Source organism: Urocampus carinirostris, chromosome 6 (genome assembly GCF_059441175.1).
Source record: "Urocampus carinirostris isolate Australia breed hairy pipefish chromosome 6, RoL_Ucar_1.0, whole genome shotgun sequence".
In the NCBI taxonomy this organism is placed as follows: Eukaryota; Metazoa; Chordata; class Actinopteri; order Syngnathiformes; family Syngnathidae; genus Urocampus; species Urocampus carinirostris.
Genome location: NC_142354.1, coordinates 210,661 through 231,632, shown reverse-complemented (window position 1 = coordinate 231,632; position 20,972 = coordinate 210,661). Strand labels below are relative to the sequence as shown.

General features: G+C 42.8%; 1 protein-coding gene across 2 annotated transcripts in view; it reads right to left on the bottom strand.

Moving 5' to 3' along the window:
* The window catches only part of p3h1 (prolyl 3-hydroxylase 1), a 71,814-nt gene extending 62,911 nt beyond the window's left edge, over nt 1–8,903 (bottom strand). Inside the window, exon 1 of one of the 2 annotated variants that reach the window (XM_088337366.1) lies at nt 8,245–8,903. In XM_088337366.1, coding sequence (XP_088193492.1) covers nt 8,245–8,706 — 462 coding nt within the window. In that variant the 5' untranslated portion in view covers nt 8,707–8,903. The remainder of the gene's footprint in view (nt 1–8,244) is intronic. The other variant, XM_088337367.1, reaches the window with a different exon arrangement.
* Nucleotides 8,904–20,972: the final 12,069 nt, after the last annotated feature.

Sequence of the window (20,972 nt, the reverse complement as noted above, 5' to 3'; positions counted from 1 at the left end):
TTTGGGGTAGCAAAATGGCCGACAATAAAATAGGCTCCCTTTAGATGAGCCTCTTGTTGTGTTTAATCAATACAAATCTCCCAAACCAACAAATAATTAAAAATAATACAAATCTATATAAAAAAAAAAAACTATATGTATTTTTGTGTATCATTTAACCCAATAGTCTTTTTGACCAATAAGAGGCACTAAATAAAACACACTGTCACTTTAAGAGCAACTAATGCAGGTTATGAATTAATTCATCACTGATTGATTGGTTGATTAACATGTTACGTTGTTTGACTGGTCGTTATTTTGTGTAGAATTCTTTTAAAAGCTATTTAAGAACAGTGGAATGTTCTTATCAGCATTTTATTTTGGGTGGAAACCCCCATTTGGTTCAACCTCACCTGGACCCTAGCTCTTGTGGCCCCCAACTCAATTGAGTTTGAGACAGCTGCTATAGAGTAAACACTCAGTAGCCTAGATGGTAAGGCGCCCGCTTTGAGACTGGGAGGTCGGTGGTTCGCGCCCCGGCCGAGTCATTCCTAAGACTTAAAAAGTGGTCGGCGGCGCCCTCTGTTGGCTGCGGCTGCATCGGCTCGCTACAACGGGTCAGGTGCAATCGACATTTCGTTCTGTGTACATTGTTACACAGAATGACAATACAAGGAAATTATTATTATTATTATTATTATTCTAGAGTTCTGTCATGAATTGATTATGTAGAACCGTGGTTTTCAACATGGTGCCCGTGGGCAAGAACAGCTGAGTAGCCTGCGGACAGGTTCTGATAATAGCGCACTAGTGATGGGTCTTAGGAAATATGATTTCGAACTGGCATGAGGTTTTGGTGCAGTAGTCTCAAACTCGCGTTTGGTACCGTAAAAAAAAGTAATTTAAAAAAAAAAAAAGAAAAAAAAGAAAAAGAAAGACAAAAAGGTAAAAGAGAAAATTAAAGAAAAAAAGAATTAGGAAAAAAAGTACAACTCAAGGGAAAAATAATGAAAAGAAGAGAAAAATAAGAAGAAAGAGAAGTAATCGATTTTTGTCTTGTTTTTCTCTTTAATTCATTCCTTTCCTTTCCTTTTTACTTTATTTTTCTCGATTTTCTTTTTTTCCTCTTTATTTAACCTACATTTTATTTTACATGTTTTCGTTTTTTGCCTTTTTAGAAATTTCTTCCTCCCTATTTTTTAATCCTATTTAAAAAGATGATTTCCCTAATCTGGATCATAGCTTCAGCAGCCCCTAACAGTTAGTGACCTGGGCACTCCGGTCCTGGAGGGCTGTATGTTCTGCATGATTTTTGAGGTTTCTCTGATCCAATACAGGTGATTCCAATCACCAGTATCGTTAACGAGCACTTGCTAACGAGGTTATAATTTGTATCACCTGAGTTAAAGAAGAGCAAACTTCAAAATCTGGCAGGACGTATGGCCCTCCAGGACCGGAGTGCCCAGGTCTGCCCTAACTCAATTGACTTTGAGAGCCCTGTTTTAGTGGGAAACCGGGGCCTATTTTAACCAATAACTACAACCTGGGAAGCTCATCGTTGGGATAAATCATATCGCTCAAGTACATTTTAACATGTACAGATTGATGCCTGTAATTCAAGGTTTATGTGCTTTACTGTGGAGTTTCTCGAACGTCTGTGTTAAGACTTTTATTGTTTTCATTGTATATAAATGATTGCTGTATGTATAATTGAAATGAAAATATGTTCCATTTGCGGACGACACCACAATAATAGGTTTTGGAATGAATTTCCAATAACTACAGGCAGAAATGACAGTAGAAGTTAACAAAATCAAGGAAAGGTTTAATAAAAACAAACTATCATTAAACTTATCAAAACACAAGTTTTGGTGTTTGGGAAATCGAAAAGTAAAATGTTGAAATAGACCTAAAGATAGATAATGTCCAAAACGTGAAAAGGATAAGTTTCTCTGAGGTATCTTAGTTGGTTACCTAATACACAGTATACAATCCAAATGATTAAAGAACATAGCAGTGCTGAGTAAATACATAGACAAAAACATTTATTAAACACAAAAAAAAATCATATTGTTGGTAGGTTGGTTGGATTCCTTAACCACTAGAGTCGTGTGAAGATCAACTCCCAACAAATATTAAAAAGCTGTTTTTCTACAGAGTCGACACTGATCATCTAAGGCAGGGGTCTCCAACCTTTTTCAAGCTAAGAGCTACTTTTACAAATTAGCACAAAGGGCACCCAGTCTGATATGCATTTCTAAAGTGTCAACATATTATGTTCGTGCTATGTTTTTACTATGTTATTAATAGATTAATTATTGGAAATTAGGTTAAACCCTAAAGACCCAGCACCCTGGTGCCTGCATGCACCACATTGGAGACCTCTGATCTAAGGTTATCCATAATTTCAAAGTTTAATATGTTTCCACAACACTGAAAAGCTATTGTGCCAAACAAAGAGGTATTAATTATGGAATGATTAAGATAATGACCTTAAAAATGTCCCTAATTAATATAAATTTAAAAATTATATGCTATGAGTATTTTTGAAAAGAGTGCTAAGAATATGAATGTTTTAGGACTGTTAGATTCAAGGTTCAAAGTGTTTATTGTCATATGCACAGTAAAGAACCACGATTCCCTGCACAATTAATTTCTTACTTTACTGTCCACACAGTTGCCAGCATAAAAAAAACTGAAACTATCTTTCAGATTCAGATTCAGATCTACTTTATTGTCATTCTAGTGCACGTGTATACAGAACGAAATGTCGATGCATCTGACCCCCACAGTTTCCTTGAATGTACAGATATAAATAATGTTGTATTGTATTTTGGCTACGTGTAGTATTTTACCATAGTGCCGATAGTGCAAGAAGAGTAGCTAACCAGATGTGCAATATGGGCAGTCAGGTTAACAAGTCAGGTACACAGTAACATTAACACTGTAACAATAACGCTGTAATTACAATAGTGCAGAGAGCAATGTGCAAGGAGTGGCAAGCTATAAAAAAAACTGCCAGTAGTGCAAAAGTCAGATTAGCAGCCGTTTAGATTTAAGTTAACTATATGTTAGATTGACCATTTAACAGTCTAATGGCCAGGGGGACTAGACTATTGCGGAGCCTGGTGGTCCTGCACCGCACACTGCAGTACCTCTTCCCAGAGGCTAGCAGAGTGAACAGTCCATGATGGGGGTGAGAGGGGTCCCCGGTAATGTTTTTTGCATGGGATAGGCAGTGCTTCTGGCCAATGTCCTGAATGGAGGGAAGTGTAGTCCCGATTATTTTCTCTGCTGTCCTCGTTACCCTCCTCACACTACCCCAGTCGGTAGCGCTGCAGCCTCCACACCACACAGAGATACAGCTGGTCAGGATACTCTCTATGGTGCCCCTGTAGAATGTAATGAGGGAGGGTGGGGGCAGTTGGGCTCTCCTCATCCTCCGCAGGAAGTACAGGCGCTGCTGTGCCCTCTTCACCAGTGATGCAGTGTTTACGGACCAGGTGAGTTTGTTTGTAATGTGCACCCCTAGGAACTTGATACTGCTGACAACCTCCACAGCCTTGTTGTTGATGCAAAGTGGGGCATGGTTGGGCTGGTTTTTCCTAAAGTCGACAATGATCTCTTTAGTTTTGTCGACATTCAGGACCAGGCTGTTGTCCCTGCACCAGCCCACCAACTGCTCCACCTCCTCTCTGTAGGCCAGGTCGTTGTCATCCCTGATGAGGCCCACCACTGTTGTGTCGTCAGCATACTTCACGATGTGGTTTGTGGCGGACCTAGGGACGCAGTCGTGTGTCATCAAGGTGAACAGCAAGGGGCTTAGGACGCAGCCTTGGGGGGAGCCCGTGCTGAGGTAGATGACATCTGAACTGTTCTGACCTATCCGCACTGATTGGGGTCTGTCACAGAGGAAGTCCAGCAGCCAGTTCCGCAGGGGGGTGTTGAAACCCAGGAGTCTCATCTTGTCTACCAGATGTTGTGGGATGATGGTGTTGAATGCTGAACTGAAGTCCAGGAACAGCATCCGCACATGGGTGTTCTTCTCCTCTAGATGTGTCAGGCTCAGGTGAAGCGCAGAGGAGATGGCATCCCTGGTGGAGCGGTTTGTCCTGTAGGCAAACTGAAAGGGGTCGAATGAGGAGGGGAGACTGGAGGTGATGTGCTCTTTAACCAGTCTCTCAAAGCACTTCATTATGATAGGAGTCAGTGCAACGGGCCGGTAATCGTTGAGTGATAAGATCTGGGGTTTCTTTGGCACTGGGATGATGTTGGCAAAATTGAAGCATGATGGTACTTTGGCTTGGTCTAGCGAGGTGTTGAAAATGTCTGTTAGTACACAAGCCAGCTGATCGGCGCACTCCCTAAGTACCCGCCCCGGAATGTTGTCCGGGCCTGGAGCCTTCCTTGTGTTGACCCTTCTCAGGGTCTTCCTCACGTCAGATGAGTCCAGGTGGAGTGCTCTTTCGTCCTGATTTGGAACCGCTTTCGCTGCAGGGGTGCCGTTTTGTGCCTCGAACCTTCCAAAGAATTTGTTGAGGTCATTCAGAAAGTCCATGCTAGTGTTCTGCACTGGGGCGGTGGTTGACTTGTAACTGGTGATGGCCTGAATGCCTTTCCACATATCCCTGGTGTTGGTTGTGCTGAGGAAACGTTCCTGGATTTTTTGACTGTGCGTTCGCTTTGCTAGTCTGATAGCCCGGTTCAGGTTAGCCCTCGCTGATAACAGCGCCTCCTTGTCACCAGATCTAAAGGCAAGGTTCCGTACTTTTAGTTGTTTTCGTATTTCAGCAGTCATCCAGGGCTTCTGATTGGCACGGGTGCATATAGTTTTCTTATTGCTGACGTCTTCTGCGCATTTACTGATGTAGGCTGACACAGAAATGGCGTACTCATCTATATTTATTTTGTTGTTGTAAGTGGCAGCCGATTTAAACATGTCCCAATCAGTGCAATCAAAGCAGTCCTGTAGTGCCTCCATTGCCCCCTCAGACCACACCCTCACCTGCTTCACTGTAGGTTTTTCTCTGGTCAGCAGGGGCTTGTATGCTGGAATTAGCATAATAGAAAGGGTATACAGGTATACATAAAATAATGTTACAAATATTAAACAGATAAAAATATAAGATTAACTCAAAATGAGTTAAGGCAATAAGATAAAGAAAATAAGATAAAACACATTTGAAAGTGAGTGTAGAGCAAGAATAGTAAAGTATGGTCCAGTTTAAAGTGTCTAGTGTAGTACGTTATAGGAGATGTTATAGGAGGAGTATAATTGCGGGCTTGCAATATAATTTTGGGGGAGGGTAGGGTTTATTTTATTTTGTGTAAATATGGATTATGAAATGCATGTAAGATAAATAATAATAGGGGTAGCCATATAAAAGCTTATGCTCCAGCCTACTTTCTTTGGGCTCATGATCATGTATGTATCTTATTGGATTATACTGTATTGTATACCTGATAGAGTAGGGGAGTCAGAGCCAGTTTTAACAAGGGGACAGTTGTAACTGTCAAGGTTTGAGCAATTGGAAGAGAGTTTTATTGATGCCGCTAATATAGGATACTCCCCTTTCCATTTTGACCTAACACAAGACTGTCGAAGACCCTGAGTGACATTGTTTCATATTATCGTCAAAAACACATTTTCAGGTGTGATTTCAACCTTTTTCTTTCTCACTGATTATTGTTTCGTGTGAATTATGGTTAAGATTGACACATTTCTGGCACATGGCTATAATGTCCAAATATTTGGCTTAATCCTATGTGTTTTTTTCATGCTATCTAACAACCGCATGAAAAAAAAAATTCGCGTAATGATGGCTGATAGGTACGGGGACAATTGTAACTAGGGATCGACTGAAATGGGTTTTTAAATGCCGATACCGATTAATAGTATTAAGAGGATGCCGATAACCTATATTTGGAGCTGATATCAATTTGCTGTAAAAGCTTAAAAATTGGCCAAAGTATTTTTAAATAATGCAAAAAGAAACAAATTATTTTTGTTCTAATTTCAAACAAAACTGTAAGCACTTTGAAACCTTTTAAAGTAAATAAATTAGAATTTCAACACAACTAACATGACTCATCTTTTACTCAAATCAAAAACTAATGGGCCAGGAAATAAAATTAAGCTCGGCACCAACTCTTATAAAGGTACATAAAACCTAAATAGCTCACAGATCTTTTTTTTTTTTACAATGAATAAAAAAGTAAATAAAACCATCCATCCAAATCCCTCCCCCCCGCAATGATCGCAGCAAGGCTTTAGGGCTAGGACCTTAGCTTGGCCTTTTGGCTGAGAGTAAGTGTCCCGGCTCCTAGGCTTTGTAGTGTATTATGAACTGACCGATAACGGATAATGGATAATGAATAACGAAGATAGAACAATAACCCTTAAAAATCCCTCCCCCCTCATCAAATATATGTGCCTATTATCCTTACCAAGGTCGCAGGAGTGCTGGAGGCCCACCCAGCCATCATTCAGGCACTGGGCAGGGGACCCCTTTAACTGGATGCCAGCCAGTTGCAGGGCTCAATACAACCAACATGACTTAAAATAAGGGGGTGAGTAGGAGCAAGGGAGAGAGAGTGGCTGCATCTGAGACTAAAAAATCTGCCCGTTGAATTTAAAATAGACAGATACTGATATCCGTCAAATTTCCAAATATCAGTGCCGCTAATCGGCCCGCCCGATAAGTCAACCTCGAGTCGTTAACACATCCAACAATGACAATGTTTAAGTCTTTATGGACAAATTCAAAGGCAAAGAAAATTAAAGAATAGAAACATTGGTACAGTGTTTTGATTGCAAGCAATTTGCCCATAAAAGCTGCATCCCAGGCACTGGTTTATACATTTTCCACAACTGCTTGTCAGACTCTGATTAGCAATGCTGTCCATTGATAAGGATATATATGACACAAGTACTTTGTTTTATTCCATGCTTTTCTTGTCATATACTTAGAATAAATAATTCTTCAAATTTGGACTATCTGAACTTTATCTGCAATAAATAATCAAACTGTTATAACTGTCCACTAGAAGTTTTACAACAGTTCCTGGTACTGGGTATGATTGTAACACTGTTCTCTGTCCCAGACTTTTGGAGCAACTTCGCACTCTACCATTGATGTCTATTGGTAAAAGACAAAGTAAGGTATAATGTACAAAGCTTTGAGAGGACTACACCAAAATATAATAAATTGGGGAGAAATCAAAATCTGTTACAACTGTACCTGGTCTCGCCTACAAACATTTTTTTTTATTTTTTTTTTGTTGGATTGGTGCTGCCTAAATTTAAAAAGCCACAAAACAAACAATTCTTTACAGAAAGCAGTTTCTATGTTGACACCTTTAACAGCAATTAAACACATTCACAATTTCATTATATCATATTCTAACAATATGAGGTTTGAACAATTTTTATCGACACTTTTAACAGCAATTAAACACATTCACAATTTCACCATATCATATTCTAACAAGGTTTCTGGAGGTAAAGTGAAAGTGTGACATTCTGCCTTTGCTCTTTATTTTCGCCAAAGCTTTTAGTTCTTGTTTGATCTCTCTGATTTCATCATTAAATTTGATCCCCTTTTGTGTTGTGGTAAAATAGCATTGGAGTCCCAACATGTATTTCATCTCTTTAAGTTTTTAATTTTTTCCTGCATTTTTAACTGACTCAATTACCTAAGTGATATTAGCACAAAATATCAGCTATTCTACATAGGAAATTTGAAAACACACTACGTCGCCTACTACAGTGGGACCTCGCTACTTTGCGCTTCGACGTTCGTGGGTTCAGAGCTTCGCGGGCCTAAAAATAATAATAATAAAATCAAATATATATTTTTAATTTTATTTTTTTTAAGCATTTCTGAAGGGGCATCGCTACTTCGCAGATTTTCACTTTTCGCGGGTTGTTTTGGTCCCCATTAACCGGGTCTAAAAAAAACAATAATAATAAAATAAAATACAAATATATATATATTTTTTGAAGGGGCGCCGATACTTCGCGGATTTTCACTTTTCGCGGGTGGTTTTGGTCCCCATTAACCGCGATAACCAAGGTCCCACTGTATTGCCATTTCAAGGAGGACGGTGATGTAGGTTTATGACGTGGCAATTTTGCATGCTTGCGTACGGGAATATGGTGCATGTAATGCCAGGGTTATGGGAAACTCATGGAAACATTTGAAACGAGAGCGTTTTAATCGGCATTATCAATTTATAATAGAGGATTGCACGAGGCTACTGTACCTTGAAATATGCAACTTGCAAGTAATTATAGGGTGTCCTCCTTCTGAACTCCAACTCTATTTCATCACTGACTTGATGCAAAGTTGATACTCCAAGTTTCGCCCTTTCACATGAATTCACACAGTCTGAACGTTTTAGGATTCTCTGGAAAAAATCCAAGTCTTCGACAGATCCTGCCCCTGGTATAGCATTTATCAAGACGGCCGGGTGATCTTTGAAAGCAGTCTGGTCGGCGCATCTGAGTCTGCATTCTGCCTTTACCTTGTAGACTGTACCTCTGTTCCTCAATGCCTTCTCCATGTTTAGGATTACCGACAACCAGTCACTTTTGTAGTACGCTTCCACCGCCGTGTCAAAAAGTACATCATAGGGCTCCAAAACAATTTGACTGCTCGAATAAAAATTCGGCGTGTATGATAGAAAAGCGACGTATATTACCGCAAGCGCAAATGTGTGCTCCATTTTTTTCTAAACTGGTTTGGACGCTGATATGAATATTGTGGTAAGTATCAGATACGCAGCCCGATGCATGAAAACTGCCTTAAGAAAAAACGTTGAGGAGATTGCATTTGCCTTTTAGGGCGAAGGTCTTCTTTTGGTTTAGCCCCACCGCCTCACCGAAGAGACCAGCGTTCTGAACAAAATAGTTGACTGGTTGGACGGGCGTACTAGACACTTCTGCGCATGCGCAATTTATACACGGATGTGTGCCGTGGCGTTTTGTTTTGGTGGGTAGTTTGTTGGTGGTCAGACGTTGAAACGGGTTACATTTAATCCGTTTCATTTACTTGAGTAGGTTTTGGGACATTCTGTACTTTTTGGAGTACTGTATTTTGAAATCACTATATTTTTTACTTTTACTTGATACTTGTGATGAAGTGAGTAGAAGTACCAAATCGTAAGAAAGTGTGACACACTGAATCAACTTACATGATAAAGTACAGTAGTACATGGCCTGAATAAAGTCCAGTAAAAAACAAACAAACTGTCAAATCTATGTTGGGGGGTGTATCAAAAATGTGCTGAAGCAAAATTACTCAAACTCGGGGTCACCATGTATGCGCCCGTGAGCACCAGGTAGCTCCCTAGGAGCACCTGAGCAGCCTAGGGACTGGTTCTGTACATAGCTCACCAGTGATGGGCTATTGTGATTTCCATAGGAAGTTAGATTTCTACCTGGCATTGGATCATTGACCCAATCAATGACTTCAGATGCACCGTAAATTATTTCAATTTTTTTTTAAATTATCTACCGACTGAGCGAGCGACCTACCTACCTAGGTCATATCCCTCAAGAGGGGTGACCAACAGCAACACAAACACATACAATAACAAATAAAATAAAAAAGGGAAAAATAGCAAAAAACACACAAAAACATTTTGGGACCATGGCCAACCCAAATGTCCAAACACCCAAACAAGTTAGGCACCTCGGCACCGAAGTTGGTAATGCTTTCGTCCCTCCAGATGAAACGGGACACAAGAAAGCGGCCATGTCACTCGGGTCAGGGTGACACAACACACTCTTCTGTTCAACAGCAGGGTGACAGCTTTCACTGGTTTACCCCTGCCGCATCATACGGGTGCCCTGTCCATCCCTTAGAACGTGTCCAAACATCCCACTATCCTTTTACAACACCTCTCCACTCATTCCTATCACCAACAAAATTAGCCTATCCATAACTGATATGTGTACATCACTCTGTACCCACAAAGACAGATGTGTTGATGATTTTCTAAGCCTATTTTGTCTCCACTTCTAATAATTGGAACATAGTCATCATCACTACCTCTCTACATGTTAGAATACTGCTCCCACCCTTAAAAAAGACCACTTTTTGAAATTCAAACATCAACAAAATAATCTTGACTTGACTAGTATCTTGGAATCCGGCGGCTTATTTTTTTTAATCAAGCCGAAGCGTGAATAAACAATCGCATTTGTTTTCCGTTTGATATTTCATTTTATATCCCAAAATATTATCCAGTCTGTGGTCCGTGCAGCCCTTTGAGACTTCTTGTGATCAAGGGCTATACAAATAAACATGACTTGACTTGACCACTCTTACTCCGCTACATTAGGCCACATTGAAGCCATTATTTGAACCCCTCCACATAAATACATGTCTGTTTGTCTCTGCTAAGGCGTTATTTTTTTCCAAACATACACCAGGAAGCACTTGTGAGCAGGGTTTTACTGTGCTGTACGCAGAGTGTGTATAGCGCTGGCCTTGCATGTATATACATTTTTATTTTACAGAGGGTTCACTCAAGCCAACTCTCTAAGTCCACAGACTTACAATTACACCTGTAATTAATTGTTGATTGGGTGGACTTGAATGATTTGATCTGATTGAACGGTTGTTGAAAAAAAAAAGACTGCTTCAGTTACTCAATAGTGTTTTTCACCAAGTACTTATTTCTTTTAACTTTTACTCCTTTTGGGTGACTACTTTTTACTTCTACTTGAGTCATATTCTGAAGTAAGATTTTTTTTGGGGTATAATATTTGGCTACTATACCCACCTCTGTTGGTGGTGTGGCAAAGACCTTCACACTATGAAAATTGTTTTTATTGTTATTGGTGTGAAGGCAAACACCTTTGCGCTTTTGAAATTACTTTATGATTATGTGAAAGCACTTATTGAGTGTACGTCGCACTCGGGGGCAGATTATTTCTTATTTTGTGTGAAGGCAAAGCTTAAAGGGACAGTGTGTAATATTACGTGCCTTCTAGTGGTACAAAAACTTTCACTAAGTAAAAAAACAAAAACCTAAAAGAAAGAAAACTTTGATTTTAATACTCGGCAAAAACACATAGACATCCTACCAATGTTATTTTTTATTTTTTTTAAAAATGGGAGGTTGAGAAATTTGTATTTCTTTTACACAGTGCAAATCCACACTAGGTTGCCGCAATGTTTTTCTGGCATCCAGCCGCCACGCTGTGCTTTGTGACACTGGCCCTCGCTCACATCAGACAACTCAGTTCCATCAAGTAGTCAAATATTACAGACTGGGGCTTTAAGATTGCTTTTTTGATTATTAGTGTGAAAGCGAAGCTGCACACTATCAGTTGAAAGTTGCTTTTTTTAAAAAAAAGTTTAGTTAAAAGGTCACAGCAGAGAGAAAAATATTGTGACAACGAAATAGGACGTGGGACTCCAGTTTTACATTTTACAATGAGGATAAAAGAGAACAAAGAAGATAAAGGAACAAAGAAAATGTTTGTATTGTCCTTGTTGCAGGCTTTGTTTTTCTCCAGAGGAGGGTGTATGAGGGGGTGAGGGACAGACAGAGATGGTCGGATCCAGCTAGGTGGGGCGGGTGGGTGGTGGGTGGGGCTCTTACGCATGCTTGATGTTACTGTACACACGGTCCAGTGTTTTACCCCCAGGTTGCACTGTCCACGTATTGAATGAATTTGGGTAGTACAGCCCTTAAGCATGCCTAATAAAAGTCGCCGGCGACGATAAATGCTCCGTCGGGGTGTGCAAGCTGCTGTTTATTTATAGCAGCAAGCAGGAGATTTAGCGCTATGCTAACATTAGCAGCCGGTGGACGTAAACAGCAATCACAATGACCACAGTTAGCTCTCTCGGTAGATAGAAGGGTCTACACGATACTGCTAGAAACTCTATATCGGGTGAGCAGTATGTGTCAATGATTCTGCTGTTATTGCAAGGCATAGTCTCCCACCCCTGTTTTTACCAGAGTCAAGTCAAGTCAAGTCATTTTTATTTGTATAGCCCTTAATCACAAAGAGTCTCAAAGGGCTTCACAGGTTATTACAAAGACTATTTTTCAGACTATTATTACACCATCCCCTGATCTGGAACCAACATGAGGGCAAGGAAAAACTCAAAAACCTCAACATGAGGAAAATGAAGAAACCTTGAGAAGGGACCGCACATGTGGCATCCCCCTTTCAGGATTACCAGACAGCAAAGGATTGCAATCACAAATTATACAGATATATTGTCCAAGAAAAGTATAGGTTATTCGTATGCTATAGAGTAGAAGTGTATTTTAAGCTTGGATTTAAACATTTCCACTAAGGTTGCAGAACGGATCTCAGGGGGAAGAGCATTTCACAGCACCGGTGCCCGGATGGAGAACGCTCTTGAACCAGCGGAACACTTCTTCATCCATCATATGCGCCGGAATCTTGCTTTTTCTCGGTCGTGCCGGTGTAGCACGCGTCCTGCTAGTTGGACTGCGGCATTACATAGTTATTAGTAGTAATATTCAGAACAAAGGGTCCCCCAAAACTACCTTTTCCCCATGATTTTTCTTCTTTTTTTTACATATTTTTCCTCTTTTTCTTTTTTCCTTGCTTGTTTTCTTCATCTTTTTTCTCTCTTTTACTTTGTTTTCTTTTTTCTTTGTTTTCTTTTTTTCTTAGCTTTTCCTTGTTTATTTTTTTCTTCTTCATTTTTTGCTCCCTTTTTCCTCCTATGTCTTTTAAATTATTTGGTTTCTTTTTTCATAGTTTTTTTCTGTTATTCTTGCATTTCCTCTTCTTATTATTTTCTTATATTTGTATTGCTTTATTATTAGAGTGAAGGTGAAGTTACTTTCAGTAAAACTTGAAAGGTTTCATTTTCAGTGGGTTTTCATGTATCTTTAAATGAAATTAAATGATCTGCATTTATATAGCGCTTTTTAAGTCAATGACTTCCCAAAGCGCTTTACAGTGTGCTTCACATTTCCCAATAGCGGCCTTGTATTGCAGACATGTAAGACGCTAACCTGCTTATTGGGGGTATTAGGGGTTCAGTGTCTTACCCAAGGACACTTCGACATGTAACACGGACAAGCCGGGATTCAAACTGAGATCCCTTGATCCCAAGACGAGCGCTCTACCTCCTGAGCTACTGCCGCCATTTTCAGTATTTACCAGGATGTTTTCTTTATTTTCAGTACATGGGCAAACTTAATTACTTTATTGAACGTTTCAAAGCACGGTTTTCTTAAACAAAAAGAGGATTTAAAACTATTAGCTCCCAACTGTAATGTGTCTCTTCAATTAAACCGAGGACACTTTAAAACACAAACAATCACTCCCACTTACCAGGCATGAAAAGCGAGGACAGTATTGTCTTGCGTGAGGTATGCTGTTTGAAGATTGATTATTACAAAATATTGGGAATAATTAAAGCAGAGCGATTATTTAAATCAATCAACGTGATTAGATAGATAGATAGATAGATAGATAGATAGATAGATAGATAGATAGATAGATAGATAGATAGATAGATAGATAGATAGATAGATAGATAGATAGATAGATAGATAGATAGATAGATAGATAGATAGATAGATAGATAGATAGATAGATAGATAGATCTATAATACCGGGCCGATGCGTGGAGTGGACAGAGGATGAACGTTGAAGGAGTGCCAGCAATTACTTCGTCAGTAACTAAATGCAAAACATTTTGAATACTTTAATTACATTTAATACAACTTAAATTTAAGGTGTCTTCAAATAACATTTAGTTTCAAAACAACCCAATTTAATTTTGCTTTGTGGTTTCACTTATGATTAAAGCAACTAAATGACATTTCTAAAAAAAAAACATTCTCAAAAGTGGGGTGACAAATATTTATCTTGGAAGCCATTTAAATTTCAATTGGAATCAGATTTGGCCAAGTGGCAATTGCGTCATAATTGTGAGAAATTCACATGCCCTAAACAATGAGATAGACGGAGGTGTCAACATAATTATTTTAATAGACTCTTAGTCAATGGAGTAAAAGGCAGAAGAAGCTGGTTTATGTACTCTAAAAAAAGATGATAAATTGCACTGTTTCTGCTGCAAACCTTACAAACTTAAGGAGGAAAGATTAAAGGACTGGAAAATGCAAGTGACTTGCCAAAGGTCCATGAGGACAGACAGGAGCATAATGCTCACCTGAAGGCAAAATTTACTTTTTATCTGCACACAGCTTCGTTGACATGGGTGGGATCCACACAAATCCGCACAGAATCATTTTTTGTTGGCACCGGCACCATACCTGAACACCATTCATATGGCTCATCAACAGTGCTGATTATTCCCATCATTTCCATTCTTTGAGATTCTTTTTAACTTTTCCAATAATGGAATAGGTACACATCTTAGCGTAGACAGGGATAATGGTACAGCATCTGGCCTCAACTTGATAGTGTAGTGTAGTGTTGTTGCATTAAACTCAAACATTGACACAACTTGGGATAAGTTTCACTCAACACTGATATTGATGCTCTCCGCTGAAGACACAAGGTTAAGCTTCACACTTGCAGGCTTCCGTAATAAAGCTACATCCAAGTCTTTGACAGCATATACTTTTTCTTGAATTTTGTATTCTCCCTCTTCAGTGTCTCCTTATTCATGCTCAGTAAACAAAATAGAGTACCACATGGTCCAAACAATGATTTGAAGACTCTGACACATTTATATTTATACTGTCGCATATCTCGGCTGGAATTACTGAAACATCAGCTCCAGAGTCTATTTTGAACCTGACTTTGTGTTTTCCAATCGGGACATCGGCAAACCAAGGATCAGAAACTGCATCCACAGAACCTAGAAATATGGTGTGTCATTACCTCTATATGTTTCTACCACATGCACCGATTTAACAGTTTTGCATACTTTACTGTAATGTCCTTTTCCCCACAGGTATGACAAATTACATCTCTTGCTGAGCATTGTATTTTTCCATGTGCAGCGCTTTTACCACACCAGTAGCAGGATGTCTCACTGGCAGATTTGCTCTTCATTGGACGTTTTGTATGGCTTGGGACTTTTCAGATGGGTATTTTTTTCTCTTGTTTTTAAATGTAATAGCATTCAGTTCTGTTTCTACCTCACCTCTAATGTCTGTCTGTTGCCTTTTTATTACATCAGACTGCCTTGCTTGATTTATCGCTTTTTCTATGGTCAAGTCTTTCGACCAAGATTATATCTCTGTGTCTTACAAAAATTCGATCTCAGATTAACTCGTCATGGAGCGCTACATAATTGCAGTTTTTAGCCAAAACGTTCAGCGCTGTTACAAACGAGTCAATTGCTTCATTACTCTGCTGAACTCTCTGAGTGAGTCTTGCTCTTTAATAAATTACAATATTTCTTGGTACATAGTATGCATCCAGCGTTTCTTTTACCGCCTGATCCTAAAGTTGCTGGGCCTCCGACAAAGCTAGACCAAGATGAATATCATCCATGCAATACATGAGCGTGCTCACCTGGTTTTCTTCAGCGGAGGAGCAGATTACTTGCTAATCGGAATCTTTCAAACCTTTGAATACACTTATGTCAAGGTTAAAACTTTTGTATTAGGATGAAGAAAAGAATGCACTGAGTCGGAGATTTAGATTTTGCTGGTCAATTCCATCGGAGGTGCGTGTTTTCAGCATCAGATCAGGAAGAAATCACGCTCCGCCTGTGGCAGGAGGTTTATTTATTGGAAAACACAAGAAGAAAACAACACATCTGATTGGTTTATATGAACACAGGAAACAAATCTGATCGGTTTAGACAGGAATCACATGTTTAAATGTAGTGTACAATGTTGGTCACTAGATGGTGTGCGAGTATAATAAATGAGTAACAAGGATAGTGAAACTTGATAACGCAATGCGTCACTTTAATATAAAAGGCAAGCTCTGGAGCTGCCTTGAATGCGGGAGGCAAACTCTCGAACGAGCTTGGGATATGGGAGGCAAACTCTCAAGCGAAGACCATTTTGAATAATAGTTAGCAGGCCCCAAGAGGCATGAGGAGTAGCCAGAGAAATCGTTAGAGGTCTTTCAAGTTTAACCTTTATAAATAGAGACACATTTTTTGGTGCTTGGGAACTTATTCTTTTGCCTCTGAATATAACTCGGAATCATAAAAACACACACTTATTGAGTGTACTATAAAAATATAAACATATAGAAACAAGAGTACAAAGGTTTAAGAGTGTAACGAGCAGAGACGGGAGTCGTAGGCGGAGTGTCAAACGAAGGTGCCAACGAAAGCTGCTTTAATGACATTTAAACTTGCAATAACAAAACAAAACAAGAGAGCGGCTCGAGCCGGCCGAATTAAGAGTCCCCCTAGGAACTCGCTAACTAAACAATGGTTCCGTGGGTGAATTATGTAAAACCCACTACAAGAGTATATAAAAATACAAAATTATAAAAGACACATCTAAACCACAATTTCCCTTACATCTAGATTACTTGCTAGTCTGACTCTTTCAAACCTTTGAATCCACTTCCCCCATTGATGTGGCTTTGAAAAATCAAACAGTTCGGGCGGCTGGTTGGTGAACGTCGCACTCGGGGGCGAATTAAGAGTCCCCCTAGGAACTCGCTAACTAAACAATGGTTCCGTGGGTGAATTATGTAAAACCCACTACACAAGCCCCCCCAGAATTCACCCATAGTCAAAGTCTCTGTGCCTGGTTGGGACGCTGACCCGGCCACTGCGGGTACAAGGAGCTGGAACAGCGGGGGGGTGAGAGCTTGTGGACTCAGTTGGAGAGCCCACAGGTGCTGGGGGCGGAGGGTCAGAGTGGGTACCCACGGGGCCGGAGGGTCGTGTCGCAGGAGGACGGCCGCGCCGTGGGGCTTGGGCCAGTTCCAATGGCTTGGACATATCCATGTGGGCAGGCTTAACCCTGTCCACGGAGACAGTCTCTGGCCTACCACCAATGTCCACGACCATGGTCTTGTCACCATGCTGCAGGACCTTAAACGGTCCATCATAAGGAGGGCGCAATGGTCCGCGGTGGGCATCGTGGCGAATGAAAACAAAACCAGCCGAGCGCAGGTTGGAGGGAACCCGTGAAACTGGCCTGCCGTGTCGCGATGTGGGGATAGGCACAAACGCTCCTGCAGTGCCCTGCAAGATGGACTTCTCCCTGGATGCAGCCCAGGGTGTCGTTGGGTCTGGGATGAAATCACCTGGCACCCGCAGCACTTGACCGTAAACCAACTCAGCTGAAGAGCACTGAAGGTCCTCTTTGGGAACGGTCCTCAGTCCCAGCATGACCCAGGGTAGCTTATCGACCCAGTCCCCATCGGTCAGGCTGGCGCGCAGGGCCGCTTTCATCGAGCGGTGGAACCGCTCGCACAACCCGTTAGCCTGGGGGTGGTAGGCAGTGGTGCGGTGAAGTTTGACTCCCAGGCTCTCGGCAACCGTGTTCCACACCTCGGAGGTGAACTGTGCGCCCCTGTCAGATGAGAGATCTGCAGGGGGTCCAAAACGGGCGACCCATGTGCCGATGAACGCCCGGGCCACATCGACAGCTGAGGTGGAAGTCAGCGGAACTGCTTCAGGCCAACGGGTCGTCGTGTCCACCATCGTCAGGAGGTAAGTGAAACCGTGTGAAGGGGGCAGTGGGCCCACCAGGTCAATGTTAACGTGGTCAAACTTCCGTTCGGGGATGGCGAATGGTACCAATGGGGCCTTGATGTGACGGTGCACTTTGGCGCGTTGACATGCCACGCATGAGTCGACCCAGTCCCGGACGTCCTTTCTCATCCCTTTCCACACAAACTTCTGGGCCACTAGCTTAATGGATGCTTTCCTGCCAGGATGAGACAGGCCGTGTATTGCCTCAAAAACAGCCCGACGCCAGCCAGCAGGGACAAGCGGCCTAGGCCAACCCATGGAGAGGTCACAACAAAGCTTGGCCCCTGAGTCTCCGACCGCAACCTCCTCCAGCCGCAAACCAGTGTCTGAGCTCTTGAGCGTTTGGATGCCGTTATCAGAAGCCTGGTCCACACTCATACTGGAATAATCAAGCCCCAATTGCACAGCGCTGATGGTTGCTCTGAACAGGCAATCCGCAACCACGTTGGACTTCCCAGCAATGTGCCTGATGTCAGTCGTGTATTCCGATATGAATGACAGCTGGCGCTGCTGGCGGGCGGACCACGGTTCGGACATCTTGGACATGGAGAACGTAAGAGGCTTATGATCAACAAAGACGATGAACTCACGGCCCTCCAAGATGAAACGGAAGTGGCGAATCGCCAACCAGATGGCAAGTAGTTCTCTGTCGAATGCACTGTATTTACGTTCTCTGGGGACCAGCTGGCGACTAAAAAAGGCGAGTGGCTGCCAAGCATTGTCAACCCACTGCTCGAACACGGCACCCACTGCTAGGTCTGATGCGTCTGTAGTCAGTGCGACTGGGGCTCCGGGGGCTGGGTGAGCCAGCATGGCTGCCTGGCACAGCGCGGTTTTTGTGTCCTCGAATGCCTTGGTCCTCTCAGCGGTCCATTCAACAGCTTGATTGGGTGACCTACCCTTGAGGGCCTCGTAGAGTGGGCGCATGACATCAGCGGCTCGGCGAATAAACCTATGGTAGAATGTCACCATGCCGAGAAACTCCCTGAGGCCCCGTGCTGTTGGCGGCTGAGGAAAGGTGGAGACGGCCTCTACCTTAGACGGTAGGGGGGAAGCCCCATCCTTGGTGATGAGATGCCCGAGGAAGTGGATGGAGGGTACGCCAAAAACACATTTCGCGGGATTTATAATCAGGCCATGCTGACTGAGCTTGGTGAAGAGGTCTCTGAGGTGCTCCAAGTGTTCCTCTTCTGAGGAGCTGGCAACAAGGACGTCGTCCAGGTAGACGAACACAAAAGGCATGTCCCTGAGCACTGAATCCATCAGCCTTTGGAAGGACTGAGCGGCATTTTTCAGTCCGAACGGCATCCTGAGAAATTCGAACAACCCAAATGGAGTTATCACGGCCGTCTTCGGTATATCTGAGGGATGCACTGGCAGTTGGTGGTATCCCCGCACTAGGTCCACCTTGGAAAAGAGAAGTTTGCCCGCCAGGTGTGCAGAGAAGTCTTGAATGTGCGGGACTGGGTAACGGTCGGGCGTGGTAGCCTCGTTAAGGCGGCGATAGTCCCCGCATGGGCGCCAGCCACCGCCTGGTTTCAGGACCATGTGTAGTGGAGAGGCCCAGGGGCTGTCTGATCGGCGAATGATGCCGAGACGTTCCATGTTAGCAAATTCGGATTTAGCAGCTGCCAGTCTTTCTGGAATGAGTCGTCGGGCCCTGGCATGAACAGGGGGGCCCTTGGTTTCAATGTGGTGCTCAACCCCATGTCTGGTCGTGGAGGCTGAGAAGGTGGGCTTCGCCAGACTGGGTAACTCAGCGAGGAGCCGGTGGTAAATATCACCGTCCAAGAGAGAGCTGGACAGACCCTCAAAAATCCCTTTGTCGCGGACACACGCGAGAGAGGAGAAATTCAATGCGTCAACGAGGCGGCCATTTTTCACATCGACGAGTAATCCATTGGCACACAGAAAATCTGCACCAAGAAGAGGAAAAGCAATATCCGCAGTGACAAAGTCCCATGTAAACTGCTGACCCCCAAAACACACGTCCACTGTCCGTGTCCCGTATGTGCGGATGGGGGTGTCATTGGCAGAAGTTAATGGAGGTCCATGTGTTCCCCCCCCACATCGTCCACAGTGGCAGGGAGGACGCTCCTCTGGGCGCCGGTGTCACACAAGAACTTTTGGCCGGAGATGGCGTCCCGGATGAACAGTAGCCGGTTTCTTGCGCCTGCACTCACGGCCGCTACAGAGTGCAGGCCTTGAAGTTTCCCGTCGCGTTGGAGGTGCAAGGGGGACGGCACTTCTTGGCCCTGGGCCCAAAACGTGCATGGTAGTAACATAGACCTGACACATTCTGATCGTCAGTGGCCGTGCGTGCCTTGCTGGCTGGGGGCGTCGCACTTGATGGTGTGTAGGTGCGTGTAGGGGCCAGCACCTCATGTGTGTATCTATGTGTGGCCAGGAAAAACCGGTCCGCTTCCTCTGCCAGTGCACGCGGATCTGTAATGGTTGTATTCGCAAGCGCCGTCTGGACATGCGGCGGCATGTGACGCAGAAAAAGTTCAGTGAAAAGAAAATTTGGCTCTTCGGTGCCAAGCAAGTTTAACATAATTTCCATGTGATCCGATGGCTTACTGTCTCCTAAGCCCTGAATAGCAAGGAGGCGTCGAGCATGCTCAGAACGCGACAGTTCAAAGATTCTGAGGAGATATGCCTTCAGTCCCTTATATTTATCCAGTTCAGGAGGGGATGTGATGAAACTCACCGCTCTGGCTGCAGTTGAGCTCCCCAGAGCAGACACCACGTGGTAATAGCGAGAGTCATCATCAGTGATTCCGCGCAGGGTGAATTGAGCCTCTGCTTGTGCGAACCATGTTAACCCCGATGACTCCCAGAACTCGGGGAGCTTGAGAACGGGCGCGTGTGCCATGTCGGTATGCTCAGTATTATGCACGGCCTCGGAAACTTCCACGAGACTAATTTCGGGGTCACCAATGTAGCGAGCAGAGACGGGAGTCGTAGGCGGAGTGTCAAACGAAGGTGCCAACGAAAGCTGCTTTAATGACATTTAAACTTGCAATAACAAAACAAAACAAGAGAGCGGCTCGAGCCGGCCGAATTAAGAGTCCCCCTAGGAACTCGCTAACTAAACAATGGTTCCGTGGGTGAATTATGTAAAACCCACTACAAGAGTATATAAAAATACAAAATTATAAAAGACACATCTAAACCACAATTTCCCTTACATCTAGATTACTTGCTAGTCTGACTCTTTCAAACCTTTGAATCCACTTCTCCCATTGATGTGGCTTTGAAAAATCAAACATTTCGGGCGGCTGGTTGGTGAACGTCGCACTTGGGGGCAGATTAGCATCGTTAGCTCATAGTTGA